This window comes from Chiloscyllium punctatum, chromosome 9 (genome assembly GCF_047496795.1).
Source record: "Chiloscyllium punctatum isolate Juve2018m chromosome 9, sChiPun1.3, whole genome shotgun sequence".
Taxonomy (NCBI): Eukaryota; Metazoa; Chordata; class Chondrichthyes; order Orectolobiformes; family Hemiscylliidae; genus Chiloscyllium; species Chiloscyllium punctatum.
Window position 1 is genome coordinate 83,738,087 of NC_092747.1, and position 27,715 is coordinate 83,765,801.

General features: G+C 41.3%; 1 protein-coding gene across 1 annotated transcript in view; it reads right to left on the bottom strand.

Moving 5' to 3' along the window:
- The window catches only part of gpc5a (glypican 5a), a 995,175-nt gene that overhangs the window by 945,385 nt on the left and 22,075 nt on the right, over nt 1-27,715 (bottom strand). Inside the window, exon 2 of the mRNA XM_072577903.1 lies at nt 14,700-14,861. Coding sequence (XP_072434004.1) covers nt 14,700-14,861 — 162 coding nt within the window. The remainder of the gene's footprint in view (nt 1-14,699; nt 14,862-27,715) is intronic.

Consider the following 27,715-nt stretch of genomic DNA (forward strand, 5'->3'; position numbering starts at 1 on the left):
GTTGGAGGGGTGGAGTCTGAGGGCGGAGGTGCGGGATGTGGATGAGATGCGTTGGAGGGCATCTTTAACCACGTGGGAAGGGAAATTGCGGTCTCTAAAGAAGGAGGTCATCTGGTGTTCTGTGGTGGAACTGTCCTCCTGGGAGCAGATGCGGCAGAGGCGGAGGAATTGGGAATATGGGATGGCATTTTTGTAGGAGGTCGGCGGGAAGAGATGTAATCCAGGTAGCTGTGAGATTCGGTGGGTTTGTTAAAAATGTCGGTGTCATTTCGGTCATCATTAATGTAGATGGTGAGGTCCAGGAAGGGGAGGGAGATGTCAGAGATGGTCCAGGTAAATTTAAGGTCAGGGTGGAATGTGTTGGTGAAGTTGATGAATTGCTCAACCTCCTCACGGGAGCACGAAGTGGCGCCAATGCAGTCATCAATGTAGCGGAATAAGAGGTAGGTAGTGGTGCCAGTGTAATTACGGAAGATGGACTGTTCTAGAGACAGGCATAGCTGGGGTGCATATGGGTGCCCATGGCTACCCCTTTGGAAGTGGGAGGATTCGAAGGAGAAATTGTTAAGGGTGAGAACCAGTTCAGCCAAACGAATGAGAGTGTCAGTGGAAGGGTACTGTTGGGGACGTCGGGAGAGGAAGAAATGGAGAGCTTGGAGGTCCTGGTCATGGCAAATGGAGGTGTAGTGGGATTGGATATCCATGGTGAAGATGAGGCATTGGGGGCCGGGGAAACGGAAGTCTTGGAAGAGGTGGAAGGCATGGGTGGTGTCTCGAACGTATGTGGGGAGTTCCTGGACTTGGGGGGATAGGACAGTGTTGAGGTAGGTAGAGATGAGTTCAGTGGGGCAGGAGCATGCTTAGACAATGGGTCGGCCAGGGTGGTCAGGCTTGTGGATCTTGGGAAGGATGTAGAACCGGGCAGTGCGGGGTTCCCGGACTATGAGGTTGGAAGCTGTGGGTGGGAGATCTCCTGAGGTGATGAGCTTCTGTATGGTCTGGGAGATTGTGGTTTGGTGATGGGGGGTGGGCACTCTGGCCAACACATCCCTCTTACTTTTGTAGTAACCTTTACTCAATTATAAACCATTACATCTGATTCCAATTTCTCTCTCGCAAACTGCAGGATAAATTCTATCACAGTATGGTCACTGCCCCTTAGGGATACTTTCAACTTAGGTTTCCTAATCAAGTCTGCATCATTACACATCAATCAATCTAAAATTGCCTGTTGTGGATTCTACCACAAACTGCTCCAGACAAAAATATCTCATAGGCATTTCACAAATTCCTTTTTTGAGTTTGGCTCCCAGACTGATTTTCCCAGACCACCTGCATAACAAAGTCCATCCTGATTCTTATTTTTTTTTACCTCCTGATTCATTTTTTTCCCACATCCTGACCAATACTAAGAGGCCTGTACAATCTCCCATTTTAGCTTTTCGTCTTCTACGTGTACAAATTCTGCGCTTTCCAATTCGATTTCATTTCTTGCTATCAATTTAATTTAATTTCTTGCTAACAATGCAACCCTATCCCCTCTGCCCATCTGACAATCCTTTCAATAGAACACGCACCTTGGATATTTAGTTCCCAGCCCTGATTCCTTTGCAGCCACATCTGTATGATACCAACAACATCGTAGCTGCCAATTTCAATCTGCACAACAAGCTCATTTACCTTTTTTCATTTCCTGCATGGATTTAAGTACAACACCCTCAGTCCTGTGTTGACTCACCCCCTTCTCATAGTTGTCCCCTTTTCTGCTCTGCCTGAAGTTAAGATCCTGATCCTTTCCATACTTTCTGTTCTATTACTTTTCTGGAAACTTTAACCTTTACTGACCCCTCGCTCCAATATACCGCCACTGGAACTAATTCCATAACTTTCCAGGCAACTGAACCCACCTCCCCACTATTTAGTTTAAGACACTATACACAGTCCTAATCCCAGCATGATTTAGGGAAGCCCAACCATCAGATCAATACCCTCCTTCTCCAGTATTGACACCAATATCTCATGAACTTGAACCCATTTCATTCACACCAATCTGTGAGCCACACATTTACCTCCTTAATCTTGTTGACTCTACCAATTTGCTCATAGCTCAAGTCATAATCCAGACATTATTCCCTTCTTGGTTCTGCTCTCTAATTCAACCCGAGCTACTCATATTCCTTCAGCAGAATTTCTTTACTCTTTCTCCCTCTTGGAGACTTGGACCATGACAACTGGATCTATCCCCTCCCATTCCAAGTTCCTCTGTAGCCCAAATGAGATATCCTGAACCAGGGCACCAGCCAGGTAACACAACCTTCAGGACTCTCAATCCTGGCCACAGACCCGTGCCTATTCCTGTGACATTACTATCCCTAATTACCAGTATATTTTTCTTTTCTCCCCCCTCTTGAATGACTTATTCTGTCATGGTGCTATGGGCAGTTTACTCATCTTCCCTGTAGGCCCTGTTCTCGTCCACACGGGAGCAAGAATATGAAGCCTGTTAGACAAGATCAAGGAACAAAGCTCCTTCAGCACTACCTTCTGGATCAGTCAACCATCTTGCTCGCATTCACAACCTTCTGTCCCCGACTACTGACCGAATTTTAGACAGTTAATCTGAGGGATGTGACTGCCGCTAAAACATAGCAAACAGGTAATTTTCCCCCTCCCTGATGTGTCGCAGTGTTTGAAGGTCAGACTGCAGCTCATTAACTTTGGGGTTTCTCAAGCAACCAACACTTGCTATAGATGTGCTCACTATGAATCACAGTGGGGTTCACCAGCCTCCACATCATGCAATTACAACACATCTCTATTTTACCAAACTAGTTCTTAACTTAAAGTTTAAAAATGTCATACTGGTCTTTTAGTTTGTAGCTTGCAAATATTTCCCCCATTTACCTTCAAATTATTAACTATCACAAACCAATGAATTTACGACTTATCTGTGATGTCACTCTTGTGCTGGGCCCCTTATCCTGCAGTTCAATTAATTTGTTAAAAATATCTTACAAATTATCAGCCAAATAAAATCAAAATTTGCCTTGTTCCCCTCTGCCCTGAATCCCATGTTGCCACCAAATTCCCCGAACTATATACCCTCTCAGGCTGTGTCTCACTCTGGAAGGCATCTCTCCTTCCTGACAATGTAAAGCTTAGTGTTTCTGTGCAAGGGCAACTTCAACTGATCGGAGATGTCATTAGTTGCTGCTGGCCACTAAATATGGCAATGTATTTTATTTTATATTTTAGCCATCACCGAGCAGTTTAAATCATTGAATCACGGAACTTATCTGTACAAGCTTTCAAATCTACAACATGGACAATATACACTTCAAAAGTCTTTATATTTCCAATTCAAACAATACATTTTAGTGCATAATGCAAGTGAACACCAGTATCGCTGATCAATGACTAATATAAAAGTCCTTTTGACTTTGATCATTAGAATATGTGCAAAATATGTAAAAAAGGAAATTATTGCATCAAATGTACAGCATTTATTTCAACTCAACAGCTCAGAGATTCAAGTAATTCATGCAATATGCTGGATTCTAATCTCAGGTATGCTAAAGAGGTACCCAAAGGAAGAGAATGTCTGTCAAGAACATTTTTGAAAGAAATCAATTGAAATCATCCACAGAGTTTTCAATGAACATGAACCTTTTATCTATAAACCAGACTGCAGGTTACTTCTATAATGAATCCCTCCGGTCTAAGTGAGGTTTTTGGTCATGTTGGATTGATGTTACAAATTCACTAAGAACTGTTACAAATAATGAGTAGTCTGGGTTCCCAAAATATTGTGAAAACTCATTGCCATTTGTTAAAAGTTAATTGAGGAGAATAGGAGAAAGTGTAAGGGTAAAATGAAAAGGCAACAGAAATATATCTTGCATTTCTCCAGTATCTTTCACAGATTCTTCAAATTTTCACAGATACTTGAAATCATGATGCGATGCTTTACCCCAACCTGAGAAAGCAGATAGAAATTGCAAGTCTCTGGAGTACAATATGCTGAACTGTGCATCAATCTCCAAACAAAGTAAATTCCCATAAGGCCAGACCATAGTCTGTAATCTGATTTTAAGAAAACATTGAGCCGAATTCAAAGAACTTTTGCAGTGCACATACACTTTTCTCTGTTGATGGGGAATCAATTTGTCACAATTCTTTACGGAGGATTGAAAAGCTTACATACTTTCAACCTTGCAAACTCCGTCAAACTTTCCAACTCAGAAATCATTTAAAAGCCTATTCATGTCTTGATATCTCAATGTTCTGGTGTTATCATTCCCACACAGTATAATTAAGTATGACTCCTATATTGTGAACTACATTAAGTGGATAAAACTAAACTTCAGTATGACCTATCGTTTAATGAAAATAAAGCTGGATGGAGTGCACAACACTATACCAATCTACTACCACCCATTTCATAACTGCAAAGTTTAATTTTACCAACCGTGTTTGTACTGCTGCCTGATCATCTTGCCCTGTGCAAGCCCTTTTAAATTAGGTACTGTCCTGTGGTATTTACAATCTCTTTTTTCCAGAAAATACACAATTCCTGTAAATACACAAAAGCCCTGGTTAATAGCACAAGTACAGGGATATCTGCACTTTAGAAACCACAGAATTATCCAGTATACTTGGTGGTCACTTATCCATTGTGTCCATGTTGACTCTTGCTACATTAATTCAAAATAAATCCTATTGTTCAAGATGGTGTACCCCTTGTTATGATGTATCCTTACACAAATCTCCAGATATGTAGTACAACCTTATTCCTGGGCATTACCATTTATCAGAAACTTCACTGGACTTGTCAGAAAGTTCTGTGGCTATAAAAGCAGGTCAGAGGCTGCATTACCTTATCTCCTGACTCTCAAACAAACATCCATTGCCTACAGGGAGAAATCAGGCACGTGATGGAATAATGCCCATTTCCTGAATATTTCAACTCAAACAACAGTCAAGATATTTAACATCATCCAGGTCAAAGCAGCTTGCTTGACTGGCATCGAATTCACAAATATTCACTCCCTCCACCACTGACACTCAGTGGGAGTGGTGTCTCCCATCTATAAGATTCACTGCAGAAATTCCTCAGGGTTTCTTATACTCCACCTTCCAAACCCATGTCTGCTATCATCCAGAGGTACAAGGACAGCAGATACATGGAATACGACTAACTGAAAGTTTCCCTCCAAGCCACTCACCATCCTCATTGGGACACAGATTGCCATTCCTTCAATGTTGCTGGGTCAAAATCCAGGAACTGGCTCCCTAATAATACTGTGGGCTTACCTTTACCAAATGGACTGCAACAGTTCGAGAAGGCAACTCACCAACAATTAGACAAAAGGACAACTAGAGATGGGGAATTAATGCTGGCTGAGACAGTGATGCCCTTTTCTGTGATAAAAGTAAGCCTAAATTTAACACTTCTGTCAAAAGAGATTAAATTGAACCAGATGTGAAGAAATTCACATCTCCTGTGTTTAACTTGCACCTGTGTGATAAATTTTATATGTTGCACAGTAACACCTACAATTACCACAATGGAGAACAATAATCTAACAAATTGGAATAAACAAATGATCTTTATTTCAAACAACTGCTTTGGCAGAACATTGGAGATAGATTTGAAATCACTCAAGAATAACAAATCAACTAGTGACAATACAAATTAGAGAAACTTCTAAACACTGATAAATCAAACAGTTCTGCAACACTTACTGCTGTTGCTGATCCAGGACATCACTAATCAACCATAGTCACAGATTAACAGATTACACTCCAGGACACCCTAAGGACTTTCAGATTCTACCTTACTTTTTGTGTTTGACAAATCCCCCTTTTAAATGTTATACTTAGGTTTCTGTGTGTTCAATACTGCATCTTTAGAATTTTTCTCAGGATTAGTTGGTAATAAAATTCTTCGGTCTTTCAAGAAAATCTTGCAATTCACTCCCTGATGTTTTTGGTGAAGTAGTTAATTACATTGTAATTGAACTGAGATATGGCTAAATGATGAAAATAACATCTTTTTTTCATATAGCCAAACTAGGAGTTAGATAAAAAGGAAACAGAATCCCTGCTCACATGGTCATAACACAGGTTGAATCATAATCCATTGGGCCTCCCTTCTCCAACAAAGCCAATGATGCAGCAGTTCCTCCCAATCCTGTCAGACAGTGCCTTCATCCATGTACTAAAATCTTCTTTTCAATTCAGCTGAAGCTCATTCTTCAACATTAAACCCAAAGGGCCTTGCATATTATTTTAAAATGCTTACCAAAATGTTCAAAGTTTGCTGACCCCAGTACAATCATGCCTACTCAGCACCACCTCAGTGAACCATAGAATCCCGGCAGTGTGGAAACAGACCATTCAGCCCATCAAGTCTACACCAACCCTCCAAAGAGCATTCCACCCAATTCCTATATTTCCCATGGCTAGTCCACATCGCCTGCCCATCCCTGGACACTATGGGCAATTTAGCATTGCCAAACAACCTAACTTAAATATTTTTGGACTGTAGGAGGAAACTGGAGGACTTGCAGGTAACCTACACAGACAGTTTCCCAAAGCTGGAATTGAACCTGGGTCCTGTGCTGTGAGATAGCAATGCTAACCACTGAGCCACCATGCCACCCTATCTCATGATGCTCCAAAATTCACATGCCTTTCCATCTCACTGTTCCTAGATCTTCCCCTTTTAGTTCCTCCCAGTGTTACCACAAACTTGAATCTCCACATTAAAAAGGTTCTGCTAGAACCTGCCCCTCTCAAGTAGTCTTAGATCTCAGCATCAGCCTTAGTGCTAATATATCTACCTGGTAACACTACCTGGTACAATATCAAGATTAGAAAATTGCCAATTCTCAAGAAATATCTGTTAGTTATATTGCAACAAGTTTTGTTCTTGTGATGCTTGCAGTTCTGTTGCAAGATACCAAGTAATATAAAGTCTGGAGGTATACTCATTTTACAACTGCAAAGATGGAAAATATTTATATGCACAAAATTAAGATTTGCAAAAGTATTTCATTTTTAGCAAAGGGCATGTAAAAGTATGACCTGATAAAACACAAATTAAATCAAATGGATTCATTAATTCCTGAAGAGACATTTGTAAGTAAACAAAAGAAGTAATTTTTGTGAGAACAGAAAACTGGTGTTGCAATGGAAATTTGTAGAGCTGACCTGTTAAGGTGTTGTTATGGTACGATTGCCACTATTGTGGAATTAACAATATTTACAAAATTCAGGCATTGTATGAATTTAATTAGTTATTAAATTTATAATCCTCAATACCTCTATAATGAATACACCCAGTTCCCAAGGGGACATCAAGTCTATGAAAACTAAAAATTATTTTCCTGTACTTTCTGCCATAATTTCGCAGGGACAGAGAAACTTTGAGAAGCTATGTTTGATCTTAGCACAGAAAGCTCAATAAAACATCATGCTAATATAGTAATATAATTCCTAAACCTATTTATAAACTGTTAAAACACAATTCAAGTGTCAGTTTAAAAAGTGTAATTTACATTGTTATTTTTCATAATTTAGTCTTACATTGAGAGCAAATTTGTTGGTACTGCAGAGAAATAATAACTGTCAAAAGATTTTTACTGTCATTAGGTCACAGGATAAATAATATATAATACATTAGGTTTAACATAATATTAATTATTTCAAAATAAATCTATCTTAAATGTTATTCACACTAGCAGTCCCTTTCATTTGCTCCTGCCAAAATCCCATAAAACTATCCCGTTTGCTGTCATCTTTTTGTTTAAGAAATGACACATAATAAATAACGGCAGACATTTAAAATTATTGAATATAATTCTATATATAATGAATATATATTCTAAAAGGATCACTTGTTGCACTTTAATACACAAAACTGTTTATTTGCATCTGTTCAGAACTTTGAATACTGAAGTCAATATAGCAGAACCAAACAACCCAAACAGTAAACATGGACCCTCCTTGGAGGGACTGTCCTTAAAGAAGTCTGGGAGTTGCTCTAATTGAGACTGAAGAAAATTGTTTTTGCCTTGTTATTTGATGTTCTAAGGACACACAGTTTGATATACTACAAATATTCTGTAATATGTTGACCCTCATTTTAATAAAGTTTCAGTATTATGAAATTCAGACATAATAAAATATTGGCTATCACATAACTTAGCTATGTAGAGCAGGGCTTTTCAGAGAGGCTGGGAATTTGGAGTCAGTCACTTCAAATGTAATGTATCTTAGAAAACTTCAATGTGCAACAAACGTATTGTGACAAAATAAAATATGTTAGATACAGAGCTGATAAACATGATTTTCTGAATAGGAATGTGGCAATGGAAAGATGTGTCTGTCTCAGAGTGACAATTGCCAATTCCAAAAGCTGGGTGTGAATAAAGTTACACTTCTATAGGAAGGATTTTGTTAAATTTGAGAGGGTGTCAAAAATACTTACAAGGATATTGTCAGACTAGAGGGTTTAATTACATTCCAAATGAAGGGCTTATGCCTGAAACGTTCGCTCTCCTGCTCCTCGGATGCTGCCTGGCCTGTTGTGCTTTTTGAGGACCACACATTTCAACTCTGACTCTCCAACATCTGCAGTCCTCACTTGCTCCTACAATTACTCTATGAAACAACCAGAAAATTGTGGGAAGTGATAACTTCCAAGGGCATAGATCCCAGTACACAATAAATCAATGCTTAGGTTAAAATGATAAGTGTTTTTATCAGAGCATAATTTGAACAAAGTCTGTGAGACGATTTGTAGCTCGGGTGCTCATTGTTGTGGTTCTGTTCGCCGAGCTGGGAATTTGTGTTGCAGACGTTTCGTCCCTTGTCTAGGTGACATCCTCAGTGCTTGGGAGCCTCCTGTGAAGCGCTTCTGTGTTGTTTCCTCCGGCATTTATAGTGATTTGTATCTGCTGCTTCCGGTTGTCAGTTCCAGCTGTCCGCTGCAGTGGCCAGTATATTGGGTCCAGGTCAATGTGTTTGTTGATAGAATCTGTGGATGAGTGCCATGCCTCTAGGAATTCCCTTGCTGTTCTCTGTTTGGCTTGTCCTATAATAGTAGTGTTGTCCCAGTCGAACTCAGGTTGCTTGTCATCTGAGTGTGTGGCTACTAAGGATAGCTGGTCATGTCATTTTGTGGCTAGTTGATGTTCATGGATGCGGATCGTTAGCTGTCTTCCTGTTTGTCCTATGTAGTGTTTTGTGCAGTCCTTGCATGGGATTTTGTACACTACTTTGGTTTTGCTCATGCTGGGTATTGGGTCCTTCATCCTGGTGAGTTGTTGTCTGAGAGTGGCTGTTGGTTTGTGTGCTGTTATGAGTCCTAGTGATTGCAGTAGTCTGGCTGTCAGTTCAGAAATGCTCCTGATGTATGGTAGTGTGGCTAGTCCTTTGGGTTGCGGCATGACCTCATTCCGTTGTCTTTCCCTTAGGCATCTGTTGATGAAATTGCGCGGGTATCCGTTTTTGGCGAATACATTGTATAGGTGTTCTTCTTCCTCGTTTTGCAGTTCTGGTATACTGCAGTGTGTTGTGGCTCTTTTGAATAGTGTCTTGATGCAACTTCTCTTGTGTGCGTTGGGGTGGTTGCTTTCGTAGTTCAGGACTTGGTCTGTGTGTGTGGCTTTCCTGTATAACTTTGTGGTGAATTCTCCGTTCGGTGTTGTCTGTACCATCACGTCTAAGAATGGGAGTTAGTTGTCCTTTTCTTCCTCTCTGATGAATCGGATTCCTGTGAGTGTGGCGTTGATGATCCGGTGTGTGTTCTCTATTTCCTAATGATCCACATCCGGAACTGACAACCGGAAGCGGCAGATATAAATCACTATAAATGCCAGAGGAAACATCACAGAAGCGCTTCACAGGAGGCTCCCAAGCACTGAGGATGTCACCTAGACAGGGGACGAAATGTCTACAACACAAATTCCCAGCTCGGCAAACAGAACCACAACATAATTTGAACAACAATAGAGTATATCCTTGCCCGTAATAAAAATTGCATTTGGTTTTATCAGTAGTGGGAAAAGCATAGGTATGTGCTCAGCTCCAATTTAACAAATCCTTGTCTGTTTCCTTCAGGTGAGAGTTGTCAAAGTGAATGCCATTATGTACATCTATAGAAGAAAGTGAGGACTGCAGATGCTAGAGATCAGAGCTGAAAATGTGTTGCTGGTAAAACACAGCAGGTCAGGCAGCATCCAAGGAACAGGAGAATTGACATTTCGGGCATGAGCCCTTCTTCAGGATTCCTGAAGAAAGGTTCATGCCCGAAATGTCGAATCTCCTGCTCCTTGGATGCTGCCTGACCTGCTGCGCTTTTCCAGCAACATGAACATATATAGAATCAACTTTCATTAATCTTCATTTTGATCACTCCAATATTTCTTGTAGAAGTTATCAATATGTTTCTGGATATTCCACTCAGATGTGCTCCTCATTTTGGAAGCCAACGCCCAACAGTTTTAGGTGAGCACTTATAGTCACAGAGTCATAGAGATGTACAGCACGGAAACAGACCCTTCGGTCCAACTCATCCATGCCAACCAGATATCTTAATCTAATCTAATCCTATTTCCTAGCACTTGGCCCATATCCCTCTAAAACCTTCCTATTCATATACCCACCCAGGTGCCTCTTAAATTTTGTAATTGTACCACCTCCACCACTTCCTCTGGCAGCTCATTCAAAGTACACACCACCCTCTGCGTGAAAATGTTGCCCCTTAGGTCCCTTTTAAATTTTTAAATTATTCCCCTCTCACCCTAAACCTATGCCCTCTAGTTCTGGACTCCCCCATGCCAGGGAAAAGACATTGTCTATTTATCCTATTCATACCCCTCATGATTTTATAAACCTCTCTAAGGTCACTCCTCAGCCTTCAACGCTCCAGGGAAAGCAGCCCCAGCTATTCAGCCTCTCCGTATAGCTCAAATCCTCCAACCCTGATAACATCCTTGTCAATCTTTTTGACCCCTTTCAAGTTTCACATCTTCCTTCCGGTAAGAGGGAGACCAGAATTGCACACAATATTCCAAAAGTGGCCAAACCAATGTCTTGTACAGCTGCAATATGACCTCCCAACTCCTATACTCAACGCTCTGTCTAATAAAGGAAAGCATACCAAACACCTTTTTCACCAACCATCTCCCTTTCAAGGAACTATGAACCTGCACTCCAAGGTCTCTTTGTTCAGCAACATTCCCTAGGACCTTACCATTAATTACTACCCTGATGTACCTTTCCAAAATGTAGAAAGATCACATTTATCTAAATTAAACTCCATATGCCACTTCATGGCCAAATGGCCCATCTGATCAATGTCCCATTGTAATCTCAGGTAACATTCTTTGTTGTGTACTGCACCTGTAGTTTTGGTGTGTAAGTCCTGCCCTGAGTTGCTTTTCCAAAATGCAGCACCTCTCATGTATCTAAACTTGTTGGACTACCTGGAACTCACAATAGTATTTAGCTTACTGTGTAGCTCATAACCCTCTTTTGGTCTCCTGGAGTTTGAAAACTGGTAAGATAAATGCTATACCTATGGACGTATTTACAAAGTTAGGACTTCCATTATCTGTTGAAGTTCAATCAACGCATTGTCAGAAGATTTCAACAATTTCTTCATCATCATTCCTTAAATTTTCAGAAAGACAAGCATTTGTATGCAACCTGTGTACATTAAAGTAAAGCTGAAATTTGAAAAATGACATTTCCAGTCCCAAACAGACAGCTGACAATTTGAAAATCTTTCAAGAAGGAGGAAAAAAGGAAACAAGAAAAGTAAGCATGTTTTAGAAACAAAACAAAATTGGAAATATTCTGCAAGTCTGGTAGCATGTGTGGAGAGAAAAAAAATTAAAGCTTCAGGTCGATGGCCATTCATGAGATTTATTCTGATCAGTTCAGGCCACTCTACTTGAAATGTTAACTCAATTTTGCTGTTGACAGATGCTGCAAATCCACTGAATACAGATTTCCAGCTTTGATGGTATTTTGCTGTTACATTTTAAATGTTTATATTTATTCACAGTAGTGCAAGGTTCTTACAATCATTCTCTGGAGCGTGATAACTTCAGCGCAAACTTCTTTGTATCACTCTAGCGTTAAATAAATGGCAACATCTTCAGCTGAAAACTGTTAGCTCACATTGTTTGGTGCAAACATTGCAACTTGCCAAAGCCCATTCAAGCAGAAAATGTACATGTTTGTCTTCCTCCTCATTTAAGTGATTTCTGATTGCAGCTCAACATGATTCATATTACTGTTCAGCTACAAAACACAAGTCAGAGACCAATAGAATACTTGGCTGTCAGAGTGACAGTATTTCACAACTTCAAACAGCACTTTCTGAAATGTGTGAAAGCAGGTAGCCAGGAGCTCAACTGCTGGCATGGTCTGACCCCAAGGACCTGGCAGGAGTATCAGAAGAAGCTTAATAACCTCTAGCAGGTATTCCTGGTTAATGAATGAATCTTGGCATGACATCTCATATGCAACAGGCTACCATTCATACTACTAAATGAACAGCACCCCCATCACTCACTCCACAGCTGTCTATAGCAGTCAGCACTCAAGTCCAAGTTTCAGCTTATCCTCACACACGTTTTAATCATCTCAGCCTCACATCCACAACTCGCTCCCTCCTCATACGTGCAGCTATTCAGTTATAGTAGCCACACCACCTAAATACAGTGCAACACATTGACCTGCTTCTCCCCCTCTCATTCAAGGAAGGTTAGCACAGAATATAAGGAAGCACCAAAGAAGCAGAAGGTGCCAGGCATATCCTGATACTCCGAGCCACAAGAAAGAGATGGTGCACCTATATCATGTCAGATTTGACAGTGCCCAAAGTATCAATCATCACTAAAATGAATCATGACAATGATATTTTGCCTTTTTAGTCCTTTTCAAAACCAACCTCACCATTTTCCTGCATTCTGCACCCTCTCAAAAGTCCAGATAATATGAGCACAAACATTTTGCTTGCATCACATTTTCCCATCTCACTTAAATCCTTTCATTCTGATTTTCTGTTTTCAGGCAGCCAAGAAGTGCCACCTCCCCAGCCAAACAAACACCCGTGAGAAAGCGAAAGACCAGCGCCATGCCAGTGATGAAGAAGCATCATCACTTGAGTACAGAGATTAACACTGTACATAACCTAAAGGCTAGAATAGAATCAAACTCAGCATGTGGTGAGGCATCCACAACAGGTAAGCAATGTGCATTCAAGCTTCGTCAGTGAACGGTTGCAGGTAAGTTCTGCCACAGTAGACTGCGATAGTGATATCAATGGGGTAGCAAACTAAACAAAGCTGATGACAATATTCCAGGCAGCCTCTGATGCCATTAAGCAAAACATTGCATAATCAATGGAAATATCTCCAGCAGAAAAATTGTTGGCTCACATTGTTGACTTCAAGTATCACAAGCTGCCAAAGCTCCAACATAACATCGAAAAATCACATATGGTCGGAAGCTCATTCTTAACATTATGGAAATGGTGCTCAACTACATGGTTACACTGGCAGACCAATCCATGACAGAGGGCTTGGTGGCTGCTGTCTCGGCTCCAAACACAACACTGTGTGGAAGCTTCAAATCTTTCCATGTTGCAGTGGGAGGTAGGGTAAAGGCCATGAAATCCAGGCCTATTGCCACGCAAACTCAGGCTGTTGCCAACAGCATGACAGACCACAGAGGTCAAAGGGGCACTGGAACTTCCAATCAGAATCCATCTATACTTCTATAAACTTTGTCTAAGCAGAAATAAGTCAAAAGCAATAATAAACTGGATACACCCTAAATACCATCTTTGTCTCATTCAGCAAGGTGTAATATTTGAAGGGATATGAAAGCAAGGATAATGGTATAAAAGGCCAAGTTCTCAATTGTTTCATACATTTTATTGTTGTGTAATCTGTGTGATTGGCAACAGTGCATCCTTTTAGAGAAGCTTGACAATGGTGAACACTGAGTACAAGACTCATTATCAACAGGAAACTTACCAGGAAAACTTCAATATTCTACAAATTCCATGATCAGATTGGTAGTATTCAATAGGCCACAAGAGAATCATTATCACTTGACTCTGCATGAACTGATTGTATTGAGGTCTAATTTCAGTACGCTTCTATGTTGTGAAAAGTCAATGACTTCTGCAAATCAGAGCTCACCCTCTCCATCACTTAAATGATCTATCAAGCTTCTAAAGAATCATCACTGAAGGTGTAGCACAAACATTGTAGGAATTAAGCCAGACTTGCTGGTGACAGATTAAATATCAACATTATTAATCAGAGCAGGAAGTCTGCGTAGAATACCCAATGAACTTTCATACATTATGTAATAAGTAATAAGCTTTTAAGTAATAAGCTTTTTCTTTCTTCTCCACAAGTATATTAATATAAAATTATCTTGCATTTACTGAGCCAAGATTTCTGAAGCCAAATTTTCTATCGGAAATTAATTTCTGAATCATTTCTCAACATCTTTCTATACTTCCAATAATCAGCAGAATAAATATTGAGATTTGTTCTTCTGGATTGTTGATCATATTATTGTGTTACACATAAATTAAAATGTAGGATAATAAAAATAGGAAAAAAAAAACTTGCAGGACTTCATTTGGTCAGATAACGGATTACCTTGAAAAGTGGCTGCATTGCGTGATATTAAAAATTTCAGTGTCGAGCTGGATGTTTGAAGCAAATTTTGAATGTCTAGACGAGCTGCTGCTTGGTATCGCTCCTCCATTTTTCTTGTACAGCATGTTAGATCCTTTGATGTGCACACTTGAAGATCAGAACCTAAAGAAAAATGCAGAAAATAAATACTCATTTCTTCTACATTTGATTGAAAAGTGCTCAGTACAAATAATCTGATAATTGATTTGAGAGAGAAATTCTTAAATTCTAGTTTTCTTGACATTGACACATTCAAATTAAGTCATCATTTTATGTCAGGTATAGACTGTACTTTTGAAGACCTCAGATATTAATAAAATCAGAGTGAAACTTCATTAAATGGCAGATTTTACATCCTCAAAATGCAGCCAATTACTGTTACTGTATATGGTAGCAAATTTAAGGAAAGTAACATACAACATAGGGCAATCCACATGCTGCCTGGCTTGCTGTGTTCTTCCAGCCTCCTAGTGTCTAATTGAGATAGACGACCAGTCACGTTGCTTTGGGAGCTGTGATGGTTGAGGTTCAGGCACTCACTTGAACAGGAGATTAGATAGATTAGATTAGATTACTTACAGTGTGGAAACAGGCCCTTCGGCCCAACAAGTCCACACCGCCCCGCCAAAGCGTAACCCACCCATACCCCTACATCTATATCTACCCCTTACCTAACACTACGGGCAATTTAGCATGGCCAATTCACCTGACCTGCACATCTTTGGAGTGTGGGAGGAAACAGGAGCACCCGGAGGAAACCCACACAGACACGGGGAGAACGTGCAAACTCCACACAGTCAGTCGCCTGAGGCGGGAATTGAACCCGGGTCTCTGGCGCTGTGAGGCAGCAGTGCTAACCACTGTGCCACCGTGCCGCCCACACTTTAAACAAAACAGGAGGTTCAGCATAATGTCTTATCCAATAGATGGCTCCTCAAACAATACAGCATTCTTTCAGTATAGGAACTGAAGTATCAACTTGGATTTTGTGCTCAAGTACATAAACTACATTTTAATTAGCCAATACAACAATGATAATTCTTAATAATTGCTGAAAAGTAACAAATTTTGATGAAGTTTTTTGTCTTACACACATCAGGACAATTCGCAAGAATACCAAGGGTATTGACATTTTTACACTTTATGAGGAGTGTGTGTTGAATGGTTGATAGGGTTGTTCCCATGCAGAAAGATAGATCCCAGAAATTAAATGTTAATCTGCTCAGAACATATGGCTCTATGTGTGACCATAAAGTCCTTCCACAATTCAGGAATTTTAATCCAAGCAGAGTTCAAGGTCTTTTATTCATGCAGATTTTGGATTTTCAGTCTAAGTATTACAGATAAGTTAATCATCAACAATGAACATTTCTGCATAACTTCTTTTTTGTCATGCCAGTGTTCAAGTTGCAGGCTTTTCATATGTTCCACTTGCACAGCTCTTCACAGACAGCCAACTTTAACATTCTGCATTCATTTAATCTCAAAAAGATTTGTGTGTTTTTTTTTCTCCTATATGATTCAGCTTCCATTTGATTTCACAAAACTCTGGCATCACAGCCAGGAATCCAAAAATGCAAATCCCCTTTTCCAGCTATCTGAAGTTTTAATCTCATTTTCAGTTAGGGGCTGTCTCAAAAATACAGGTTTTGAATCCAAGGTTTGTGCAGATAATAGTTAGTGTATGCTTATCCTGTTAGTCACGCAAACAGGGGAATTTATCGTGCGTATCATTGCAAAGACATAATGATAAGTTAAGATTTAATTTGAGCATTGGATTTGGATATGATAAATATAAATCCAGCCCAGTTGATCTCCAAAGCATTAGTATCCATGCCATGTGTCAAAGTTAGGATGGTACCCTTATTCAGTCATCAACAGCATGGAACAGATAGGATTTGGGACTGTGATTACCAGACAGCATCACTGACAGTTTTTTTTTAAAATCACATTCCTACATTTGTCTCATCCCTTTATTGGATCAGACCCACAAGAGGTTATTGTAGAGATTTGAAATAATAGTGTTTTGAGTCTTCAAACTTGACGCCATGTGGCAGGAAATTTCATGCCATCTGGTCAAACAAGAGCAATGAACTCCCTGCTGATTGCATCTTCTGTCATCCGTCAGTTTATGAATTAATATGCCTCCATGTTGAACACCATTTGGAAAAAGCATTAAAGGCTACAACAGCATGATTGATATTGTCTGTCACATCAAACATGGCTCAAGAAGGAAGGCAAGAGTGACTGCCAGTGACATCAAGGACTCACTTGACCAATGGTGGCATTGAGGGCCAAACAAAATTAGAATTGGAACCGGTTGGAGTCATGCCTGGCACAAAGGAAGGTGGTTGTAGTTGCTGGAGGTGAGTTAAGTTAGGCTCAGAACACCTCTGTCGGAATTCCTCAGGATGATGTCAGAGGTTCATTGATTTTCAGCTTTTTAAATCAATTACCTTCTCTCCATTATAAGGTCAAAAGGGAGGATGTTCACTGATAATTGCACAATATTCAACATCATTCACACTTCCTCTGATGCTGAAGCAATCTATAAGTAAAAGAAGTAACCATCATATCCAGGATTGGGCTAATAAATAAGAAGAAACATTTGTGCCACATATGTACTAGGCAATGGCCATCTCCAACATGAGCAAATCTAACCATAAGTCCTTTAACATTTGATGATTCCCCTTCTATCAAAATCCCAATGGTATAGCATTGACCAGGTACTAAACTGAACCGAACTGAACAAGGAGCTGGACATACGCATACAATGAACTCGGAAAGTTAGCATTCAGTTCCAGCAATGAAACCATAAGACCATAAGACATAGGAACAGAAATCAGGCCATTCAGCCCATTGAGTCTGCTCCACCATTCAATCATGGCTGATAAGTTTCTCAGCCCCATTCTTCCACTTTCTCCCCATAACCCTTGATCCCGTTGATACTTGAGTACTTATATATCTCAGTCTTAAATATTCTCAATGACCTGGCCTCCACAGCCTTCTGAGGCAATGAATTCTGTAGATTCACCACTCTCTGGCTAAAGATGTTTCTCCTTATCTCTGTTCTAAAAGGTTTTCCCTTTACTCTAAGGCTATGCCTTTGGATCCTCATCTCCCCTACCAATGGAAACATCTTCCCAACATCTACTCTGTTCAGGCCATTCAGTATTCTGAATGTTTCAATTAGATGCCCCTTCATTCATCTAAACTCCATCGCATACAGAACAGGAGTCCTCAAATGTTCCTCATATATTAAGCTTTTCATTCTTGAGACCATTCTCATGAATCTCCTCTGAACAAGGTCCAGGGCCAGTACTTCCTTTATGAGATATGGGGCCCAAAATTGTACACAATGCTCCAAAGGTGATCTGACCAGAGCCTTATAAAGCCTCAGAAGTACATTCCTGCTTTTATGTTAAAGTCCTCTCAAAATAAATGCCATCATTACATTTGCCCAATACTGACTCAACCTGCAAGTTTAACTTGAGAGAATCCTGGACTAGAACTCCCAAGTCTCTTTGCACTTCAGACTTCTGAGTTTTCTCCTCATTCAGAAAATATTCTATACCTCTATTCTTTCTACCAAAGTGCATGCCCTCACACTTCCCACATTGTACTCTATTTGCCACTTCTTCGCCCACTCTCCTAACCTCTCCAAATCTTTCTGCAGCCTCCTCACCCCCCCATGGAAAATTTAGCAAAGCCAATTCACCTAATCTGCACATCTTTGAACTATGGGAGGAAACCGGAGCATCGAGAAGAAACCCACGTAGGCACAGGGAGAGTACACAAACTCCACACAGACAGTCACCCGAGGCTGGAATCGAACCTGGGGTCCCTAATGCTGTCAGGCAGCAGTGCTAACCACAGAGCCACCGTGCTGCCCCAAATCCTCTGGGACTCTCCCTGATAGTAGCAATTCCTGAAAGACCACCACTAACACCTCCATTATTTATTCAGCTATCTCCCTTAGAACTCTGGAGTGCAGTCCATCCAGGTGATTTATCCACCTTCAGACTATTCAGTTTTTCTAGCACCTTCACCTTGGTGATGGCCACCAGACTCAGCTCTGTCCCCCTCAAACTCTTGAATGTTTGGGATATTACTTGTGTCTTCCACCATGAAGACTGATACGAAGTAATTATGCAGTTCCTCAGCCATTTCCTTGTTCCCTACTACTATCTTTCCAGCGTCATTTTACAGTGGCCCAATGTCTATTTTTTCCCCTCTTTTTCCCTTTATATATCTATGGAGCAGCATGGTGGATCAGTGGTTAGCACTACTGCCTCACAGCACTAGGAACCTGGTTTAATTCCTGCCATGGGCGACAGTCTGTGTGGAGTTTGCACATTCTCCCCGTGTCTGCATGGGTTTCTTCTGGATGCTGCAGTTTCCTCCCAAAATCTAAAGTTGAGCAGGTCAGGTGAATTGGTTATGCTAAATTGCCAACAGTGTTAGGTGCATTAGTCAGGGGTAAATTTAGCAAATGGGTCTGGGTGGGTTACTCTTTGGAGGGTCGGTGTGGACTTGTTGGGCCGAAGTGCCTGTTTCCATACTGTAGGGAATCTCTTCGAGTCTGCTTTTATATTACTGGCTAGGTAACCCTCATATTTAATCTTCTCCCTCCTTATTTCTTTTTTAGTTGCCCTCTAATGGACTTTGTAAGCTTCCTAATCCTCTGCTTTCCCACTGTCCTTCACCACATCATATGCTTTCTCTTCTGTTTTTATGCTATCTCTGACTTCCCCAGTCAGCCATGGTTGCCTCATCCTCCCTATACCACGCTTCCTTTTCCTCAGGGTGAATTTCTGCTGTGTCTCCTGAATTATTCCCAGAAACTCCTGCCATTGCTGTTCCACTGTCTTTACTACTAGGCTCCTCTCCCAGTCAATTCTACTCAGCTCCTCCCTCATGCCTCTGTAGTTGCCCTTATTTAGCTGTAATGTTGTTACCTCTGATTCTATCTTCTCCCTCTCAAATTGCACTGTAAATTCAACCATATTATGATCACTGTCTCCTAAGGGTTCCTTCACCTTAAACTCCCTTATTAGGTCTGCCTCATTGCACAACACTAAATCCAGTTGTGCCTGCTCCCCAGTGGGTTCCACCACAAGCTGCTGCAAAAAGCCATCTCACAGACATTCTTGCAATCCACTACCAACCCGATTTTCCCAGTCCACTTGCATATTGAAATCCCTCATGATCAGTATCACTTTGCCTTTCCTGCACATCTTTTCTATCTCCTGACTACTGTTTGGAGGCCTGTACATAACTCCGACTATGGTTTTCTTTTTACCTTTGCAGTTCCTCAATTCTACCTATACAGATTCTACACCATCTGACTCCCTACTTTATTTCTTATGATTGATTTAATTTCATTTCTTACTAATAAGGCAACCTTACACCCCGCTCACCTGTCATTCTTTTCAATATGATAAGTAGCTTGAATATGCAGCTCCCAATCCTGATCTCCTCGCAGCCACATCTCCGTGATGGCCATCATGTCATACCTGCCAATCTTGATCTGCGCCACAAGCTCATTTACCTTATTTTTTATACTGTATGCATTCAGATATAACATCTTCATTCCTGTATTAACTGTTCTCTTCTCATGGTCATTCGCTAGCCCCTTTCATACACTCTGTGCTACTTGTGTCTGTGCTGGAGATTTTAATAACCTCTCCTGAATTCTGCACTTGCACCTCCTCCCTCAATGAGGGTTTTCTAAAATCCCGTATACCTGGAGCCTCCCCACCCATTCTCCTCCCCCATTTAGTTTAAAGCCTCGGCTACAGCCCTACTTATGTGATTCGCTAGGACTCTGGTCCCAGCACAGTTCAGATGAAGACCACCCCATCAGAACAGATCCCTTCTTCACCAGTACTGGTGCCAATGTCCCAAAAATTCACATTTCTCCAACACCAGTCTTTGAGCCGCACATTTACCTGCTTAATCGTATTGGCCCTGTGCCAATTAGCACATGGCTCAAGTAGGAATCAGAGAGTATTACCTTTTTGGTTCTGCTTTATAATTTAGCTCCTAACTGTTCATACTCCCTTAGCAATGCCCCTTCCCTAGTTTTATCTATGTCATTGGTCCCTACATGGACAATGACCATTGGATCGTTACCCTCCCACTCCAAGTTCCTCTGCATCCCAGATGAGATATCCTGAACCCAAGTACCAGGTAGGCCACACAACCTTCTGGACTCTCGATCCTGGTCACAGAGAACTGTGTCTATGCCTCCAACTATACAATCCCCATTTACAACATTAGCTCGTCAAAAACCACATTGAGTCTTATCACAAGTCATTGTTTAATATAACGTCTTGTGACAATTATAAGGGACTTTCCTGAAACCACACCAGAGACTCCATATTTAAAGAAGGGTATAATTTTCCTTGAATTACTTTAAGCAAAGATTCACTGAATTGCTTCCTGGGGTGAAATGTTTGGCAAAAAAATGAGGAGCTGAGTGACTTTGGCCATTTAGAATATTTCCACTCAAATAATGAGAATAGTCTTTATTCAAAAGGTTGAGATTATTTGAAACTTTCTACATCAGAGGGCTGTGCATTGAGGCATGCTCACTAGGTAAAATTAAGTCTCTCAATTGCCACAGTCTTCACAAAAGTTAAAGTATTTTAAAATCCTCAAATTAATCCGACTTTCAGACCCAGCTTAACAGGAAGCATGGGCAAGAATTATATATTTAACAAGAATTATTATCTGTTACAAATAAGTAAAAACAGATAAGCAACTATGAACAATTATCATACAACTCTGCCAGTTAAAATTCTAACCCCTTTATATAGTGATTGTCATGAAGTCAGCCAGCAGGACATCATAAAGTATGGGTTCCCTGAATGGCACTTGCCAATCCGACTGAGCTTGGGAACACAACTTGAGTGAAGGCAATTCCATAGCCTCACTGAGGACATGTCTTGAACAGAAGCACTCTAGGTCAGCCCACAGCAAAACCCCAAAACAAATCCAAGCCTCAGCCAACTGTTAAGATGTTCTTTGGGGTCCAAGCCAGCAAGCCATTGTAGTGGCTGCTGCTATGTGGACTTGAGACAGCAAAAGAGTGCCACCATACCTAAAAAGAGAAAGAGAACTCAAAGGCTAGTGTCTAGGAAAGTGCACACCCTGGAACGTCCATCTCCATCTGAGTTGGAACAGTTAAAAAAAGTACTGAGGGGCAACTTATTTACACAGAGACTGGTTCATTTGTGGAATAAACTTTCAAAGGAAGTGGTGGTTGCAGGAACAATTACAACATTAAAAAACATTTCAATAACAGCATGAATAAGAAATGTTTGGAGAGATAGGGGTCAAATGCAGGCAGGTGGGACTAGTTTAGTTTGGGATTCTGGTCAGCATGGACTAGCTGAACTAGTCTGTTTCAGTGACTCCAAAACTATGACAATGACTCTATAACTTGGCCTCCATCCTGGCACCTTTGCATCAACTTTTATAAAATGATCAGTCTTAGAAATGGTCGCATAGCAAGCCATAACTTTCAGGGAATTGAAGAAATCACTATCAAGAAAAGCTATTGGCATACTATGATCCCAAGCAACATCTGGTATTGACTTGCAAGGTCTCCCCATATGGCATCGGGGTAGTATTTGCTCAAAGGTGGCCCAATGAAGAGGAATGTTCAATAGCATATGTAGGACTTTGGCTAATGCAGATCATAAGTACACACAGATAAAGAAGAATGGTTTGATGGTCACATTTGGAGTCAAAAAGTTCCACCAACACCTTTAAGGATGTAGATTTTTAATAATAATGGACAACAAACCCTTGCTAGGTCTATTTAAGGAGGTCAAGGCAGTGCCACCCCTAGCTTCAGGCTAAGTCCAGCAGTGGACTCCAATACTATGTGCATATAATTATGTTGGAACACCATCCAGGAGGCCAAGTTGCATATGCGTATGCATTGAGCTGTCTCCCACTGGCAGACCATCACCAGTGGTATCACCAATGGAAGAATCTGTAATGGTTTTAAATTTTCTGGACACACTTCCAGTCACAGTTAACAATATCAGATTTTGGATGGAGAAAGATCTGGCCCTGGCAAAACCTAGAACAGCTGGTGGTGATGAGGGAAAGCAAAGGGCCATCACAACCAGAACTGAAACCTTCTTGAACATGGAGAGACTAGATCACAGTAGAGGATGGCATCTTATTAGGGGGAGCAAGAGTGACTTGAGCAAAGATCACCACCAAATCCAACAGGGTCATCTAAGGGTTTCCATAATGAAGATATTGGTGAGAAGTTACCTCTAGTAGCCAGGATTGGATGCAGACAAAACTGACTTGGTGGGGCAGTGCCCAGAATGCCCGTAAGGACAAAATTACTGCCAGCAGCTCCCCCACATTCATGGGAATGGCTGAGTAAACCCTAGACTACATCTACTATGCTGTTCCTTTCATGGGCTCAATGGGTGGGAGGCATGGTTGATGCAAGGTCAGGTTCAGTGACATATAAAGTTTGAATAGGTGCAGTGGTCCTAAACGAGCACGTAGACCACCTGGAAATTGCAAACTCACAAACGGTGCAGGAATAAATCATGTCCGCTTCACCAATAGCCTTTCCAACTATTTTGGATCCCAGGGTTCTCCCTCTCTGTCAAATATAGATAGGGTTAATGGTAGTTGTCTTTTCCCTAGGGTGAGAGATTGCAAAATGAGGGAGCATACTTTTAAGGTGAGAGGAGAGAGGTGAGAGATTTATAAAAGACATAAAGGACAAATCTTTTACACAGAGGGTGGTTCACATGTTGAATGAACTTCCTGGCGAAGTGGTGGATGTGGGTACAATTACAATGTTTAAAAGACGTTTGGAAAAGTACATAAATTGAAAAGACTTGGAGGGATATGGGCCAGGAGCAGGCAGGTGACACTAGTTTAATTTGGGATTATGTTTGGCATGGACTGGTTGAACCAAAGAGTCTGTTTCCATGCTGAATGAAGCTATGACTCTAAGTGTTGGAGATATCTTGAAATCTAAGATGGACATGATGGATGTTACAGCCTTGATACCTTTCCCACCTGAAGAAGAAAATGAATTTCTTCCGAGAAGCTCTGGGCACAAGAGGTGAGTTACTGTGTGTTACATGCTGCCCATACAGAGGTAGACTCAGTGCTAAAATGTCCCAGGAGGAGCTCCAAAAAAAAACTGGCCCATGTCCTTGAACTCAGGGAGGAGTGATTGTAGTGAGGTGAGCCAGACGTACTTCAGAGAATATGAGTTCCTCGATCAAGACTGTTAATCTAGTCTAATCAGGGATCCCTGGCTGAAAGATAAGAACAGGATTATCTGGGGACATGCTGGGTGGCAGGGGCCTGGGCTGGATGCTGTTGCAGTATATAGAAAGCAGGACAGCGGTAGATGTCTGCTTCATGACCACTGCCATTCGACGTCTTAAAATGGCAGTGCACCAGTTGCAGGATGCTCAGGTGTGCGGTGGAATCCTGTCTGCTCTCACAGAATTTCACATTCGCTCAAGATACTTCCCGCAGGAACCTGTGCCCCACAACCTGTGCTCCCTCCAGAGTTTTAGTTTTGCCCCTTTTAGGGACATAAAATGGCGGGCCCTCTATCAACTGCTGCTGCACACCATCCACCTCTTTTCTCTCATCCACCACCCGAACATGCCTTGGCGTGCCCATTTGCCACCAAGTGGTGGGGATCCTCAGTGGAGGGCTCTCTACATGGGAGTCCTTCCCCTTTCTCTTGGTGATCTGGGGTAGAGGGTGCGGCATGCAGCAGACCTCTGCAACCACAGATTGCGGTGGTTCATGGACTCACAGTCCAACTGCTTGTTCTATGGTGCAGTGGAGTCCATGGACGGTGTATGTTTTGGGTGTGAGCATTTGCACTCCCTTTTGATTTTCTTAAAAACCTTCTTCTCTGTTTTTGGTTGCATTTCAGTCCCATGCTCCCAATCTTTGGACACTCGGTGCACAGGGGGGAGGGTAGATCAGAGGATCTCCTCGTTGGTCTGCTACTGGGCTTGGCCAAGCTGGCATCAAACACTTCCAGGCAGTGGGGCGTGGAGGGGGTTGTTAGTGCCAATTGCCTGCCTCTCATCAGTGGTTGCGTTCGAGCCCGGGTGTCCCTGGAGAAGGAGCACATCACGTCTACCAACACCCTTGAGCTGTTCAGGGAGAGGTGGGCACTGCAAGGAGTGGAGTGCTTTATATCCCCCTCCAACTCTATTTTGATTTAATCTCTGCCCTTCCTTCACTTTTTTGATCATGCAGCATTGCCCTTTAATGAGAAAGGCACTGCTTGCCACCAGCCACTCTGGTGTTTCCTTTCTTCCTGGTGGTGGAAAATAAATAAAGATTTATGCACTTGTTGTTATTAACTGTGTCCAACACCTGCACACACACGACATGGGTGCTGGCAAAAAATAAGCACGACTGTTGTTAGGTGGTAGTGTGGGAGGAAAAGGAAAAAAAAAGAATAAAAGGAACAAAAGAAGGTAAAAAGCATGAGTATTAGAGGTTCTGTTCATTCTGAGAGCTGGATCAGTGTCAAGGAGTCTCCACGTTTATGTAAAGGGTGACTTTGAGATGGGATACTGGCCTCTATGGAGTTATTTCAGAACAATCCAAGTCAACCCGTTCACTCCAGATATCAATCTAGTAAATTAGAACTGAACAATCTCCAATGCACTTACATCCTTCCTTAAATACAGAACCAAAACTGCACACAGTGTTTGAGATATAATCTCAACACTGCCTTACATAACTGAGGAATAACATCCTTACTTTTCTGTTCAATGCCTCTTGGAATCAACACTGTGTGATTGCATAAAGATATCCTTGTTCCTGTACTAACTCCTAACACTCAGGGCCAACATACCCTTTGCCTTCTTCACCACCTCCTGTACTTCATAGAAGGTCACAGAATCCCTACAGTGTAGAAACAGGCCTTTTGGCCCAACAAGTCTACACCGATCCTCAGAAGAGTAACCCACCCAGACCCATTCCCCTACACTATTGCTCTATGTTTACCCCTAATTAATACACCAAACGTACACATCCCTGAACACTAGGGGCAATTTAGCATGGCCAATTCACAAAACCTGCACATCTTTGGATTGTGAGTGGAAACTAGAGCACAAGGAGGAAACCCATCCAGATACAGGAGAATGTGCAAACTCCACACTGTCACCCGAGGCTGGAATTGAACCCAGGTCCTAGGTGCTGTATGGCAGCAGCGCTAACTACTAACCCACCATGCCACCCTGAGCCACTTGAATAGAGACTGGTTAGCAAACAGGAAACAAAGAGTTGGCATAAGCAGGTCTTTTTCACCAAATTGCAGTCAATGACCAGTCAGGGGTACCTCATGGATCAGTGCTCAGACCCCAACTATTCACAATAGATATTAATGATTTAGATGACATTGTATTTGCCCTGCTTTCATGCTTACTTTCAGTAGTTGGTGTACAAGGACATCCAAGTCTTGTTGAACTTCCCCCTTTCCCAATCAATTGCCATTCATATCATAATCTGCCTTCTTGTTTTTGCTCACGTCCTGTTTATTCACAATACTTTATCTGTCATACATTTACCCATTCATTCAATTTGTCCAAATTGTTTCTGAAAAGGGAAAAGGGTTGTTAAAGAAAGGATTGTGGAAAACATTATTGCACATTTTAAAACCAAGTGATCTGACACTCATTGGCAGACAGGAATCAAAGAATTAGCATAAGCGGGTCTTTTTCACCAAGAAACATCGCTACATTCTCTTCACAGTTTACCCTCTCACCCAGCTTTGTGTTGTCTGCAAACTTAGAGATATTACATTTAGTTCCTTCATCTAAATCATTAATATCTATTGTGAATAGTTGGGGTCTGAGCATTGATCCATGAGGTACCGAGATTGATAGGTTCTTGTTGTCTAGAGGAATTAAGGGCTACGGGGAGAACGCTGGCAAGTGGAGCTGAAATGCGCATCAGCCATGATTGAATGGCGGAGTGGACTCGATGGGCCGAATGGCCTTACTTCCACTCCTATGTCTTATGGTCTTATGGTCTTACCCCTCACTGGTCATTGACTGTAACCTGGTGAAAAAGACCTGCTTATGCTAATTCTTTGCTTCCTGTCTGCCAACCAGTTCTCTATCCAAGGCACCAGCCCCTCTCCCACATGCTTTAGTTTTACATGCTAATCTCTTATATTGGGCCTAATCAGAAGACTTCTGAAAATCTAAGTAAACCACATCCATTGGCCCCCTCCTACCAATTCTAGCAGTTGCATTCTCAAAAAGTTCCTGTTGATTTGTCAAGCATGATTTCCGTAAATCCATGCTGACTCTGTCTGATCATGTTGCTGTTTTCTAAACGCTTTGCTATTAAATCGTTAATGTTGGATTCCAGCATTTTGTCTTCTACCAATGCCAGGTTAACTGATCTCTCATTCCATTTCCTGTCTATCTCATTTTTGAACTGTGGTGTTGCAATGGCTACAATTACAATAGGAACTGGTACAGTGTCACTAGAATCTTGAAAGATGACAATGAGTGTCAGATCACTTGGTTTTAAAATGTGCAATAATGTTATCCACAATCCTTTTTTTAACAACCCTTTTCCCTTTTCAGTCCATAGTTGAAATTACAATCAAAGGTGGTCTTTACAAACCAATTGGATTCATGCAATCATCAATGGTAACATGACAGATGATATTGCTGAGACTAGTTTTTCATTCCAGATTATATAAAATGAATTTAAATTCTACCAGCTACCATGATGGAATTTGAATCCTTATCCTTCGAGCATTGGGATAGATCTCTGGGTTACTATGCCTTCAGCGAAGAGGTGAAAAGGACTTGGAGAAGAGAGATTGAGGAACAGCAAGTTTTTATAAGCAAAAGCATCATCTCAGCGAACCCTGTAAACTGGAGCCAATGACTGACTTTCCCAATTTTACTCTCTCCAAACATAAT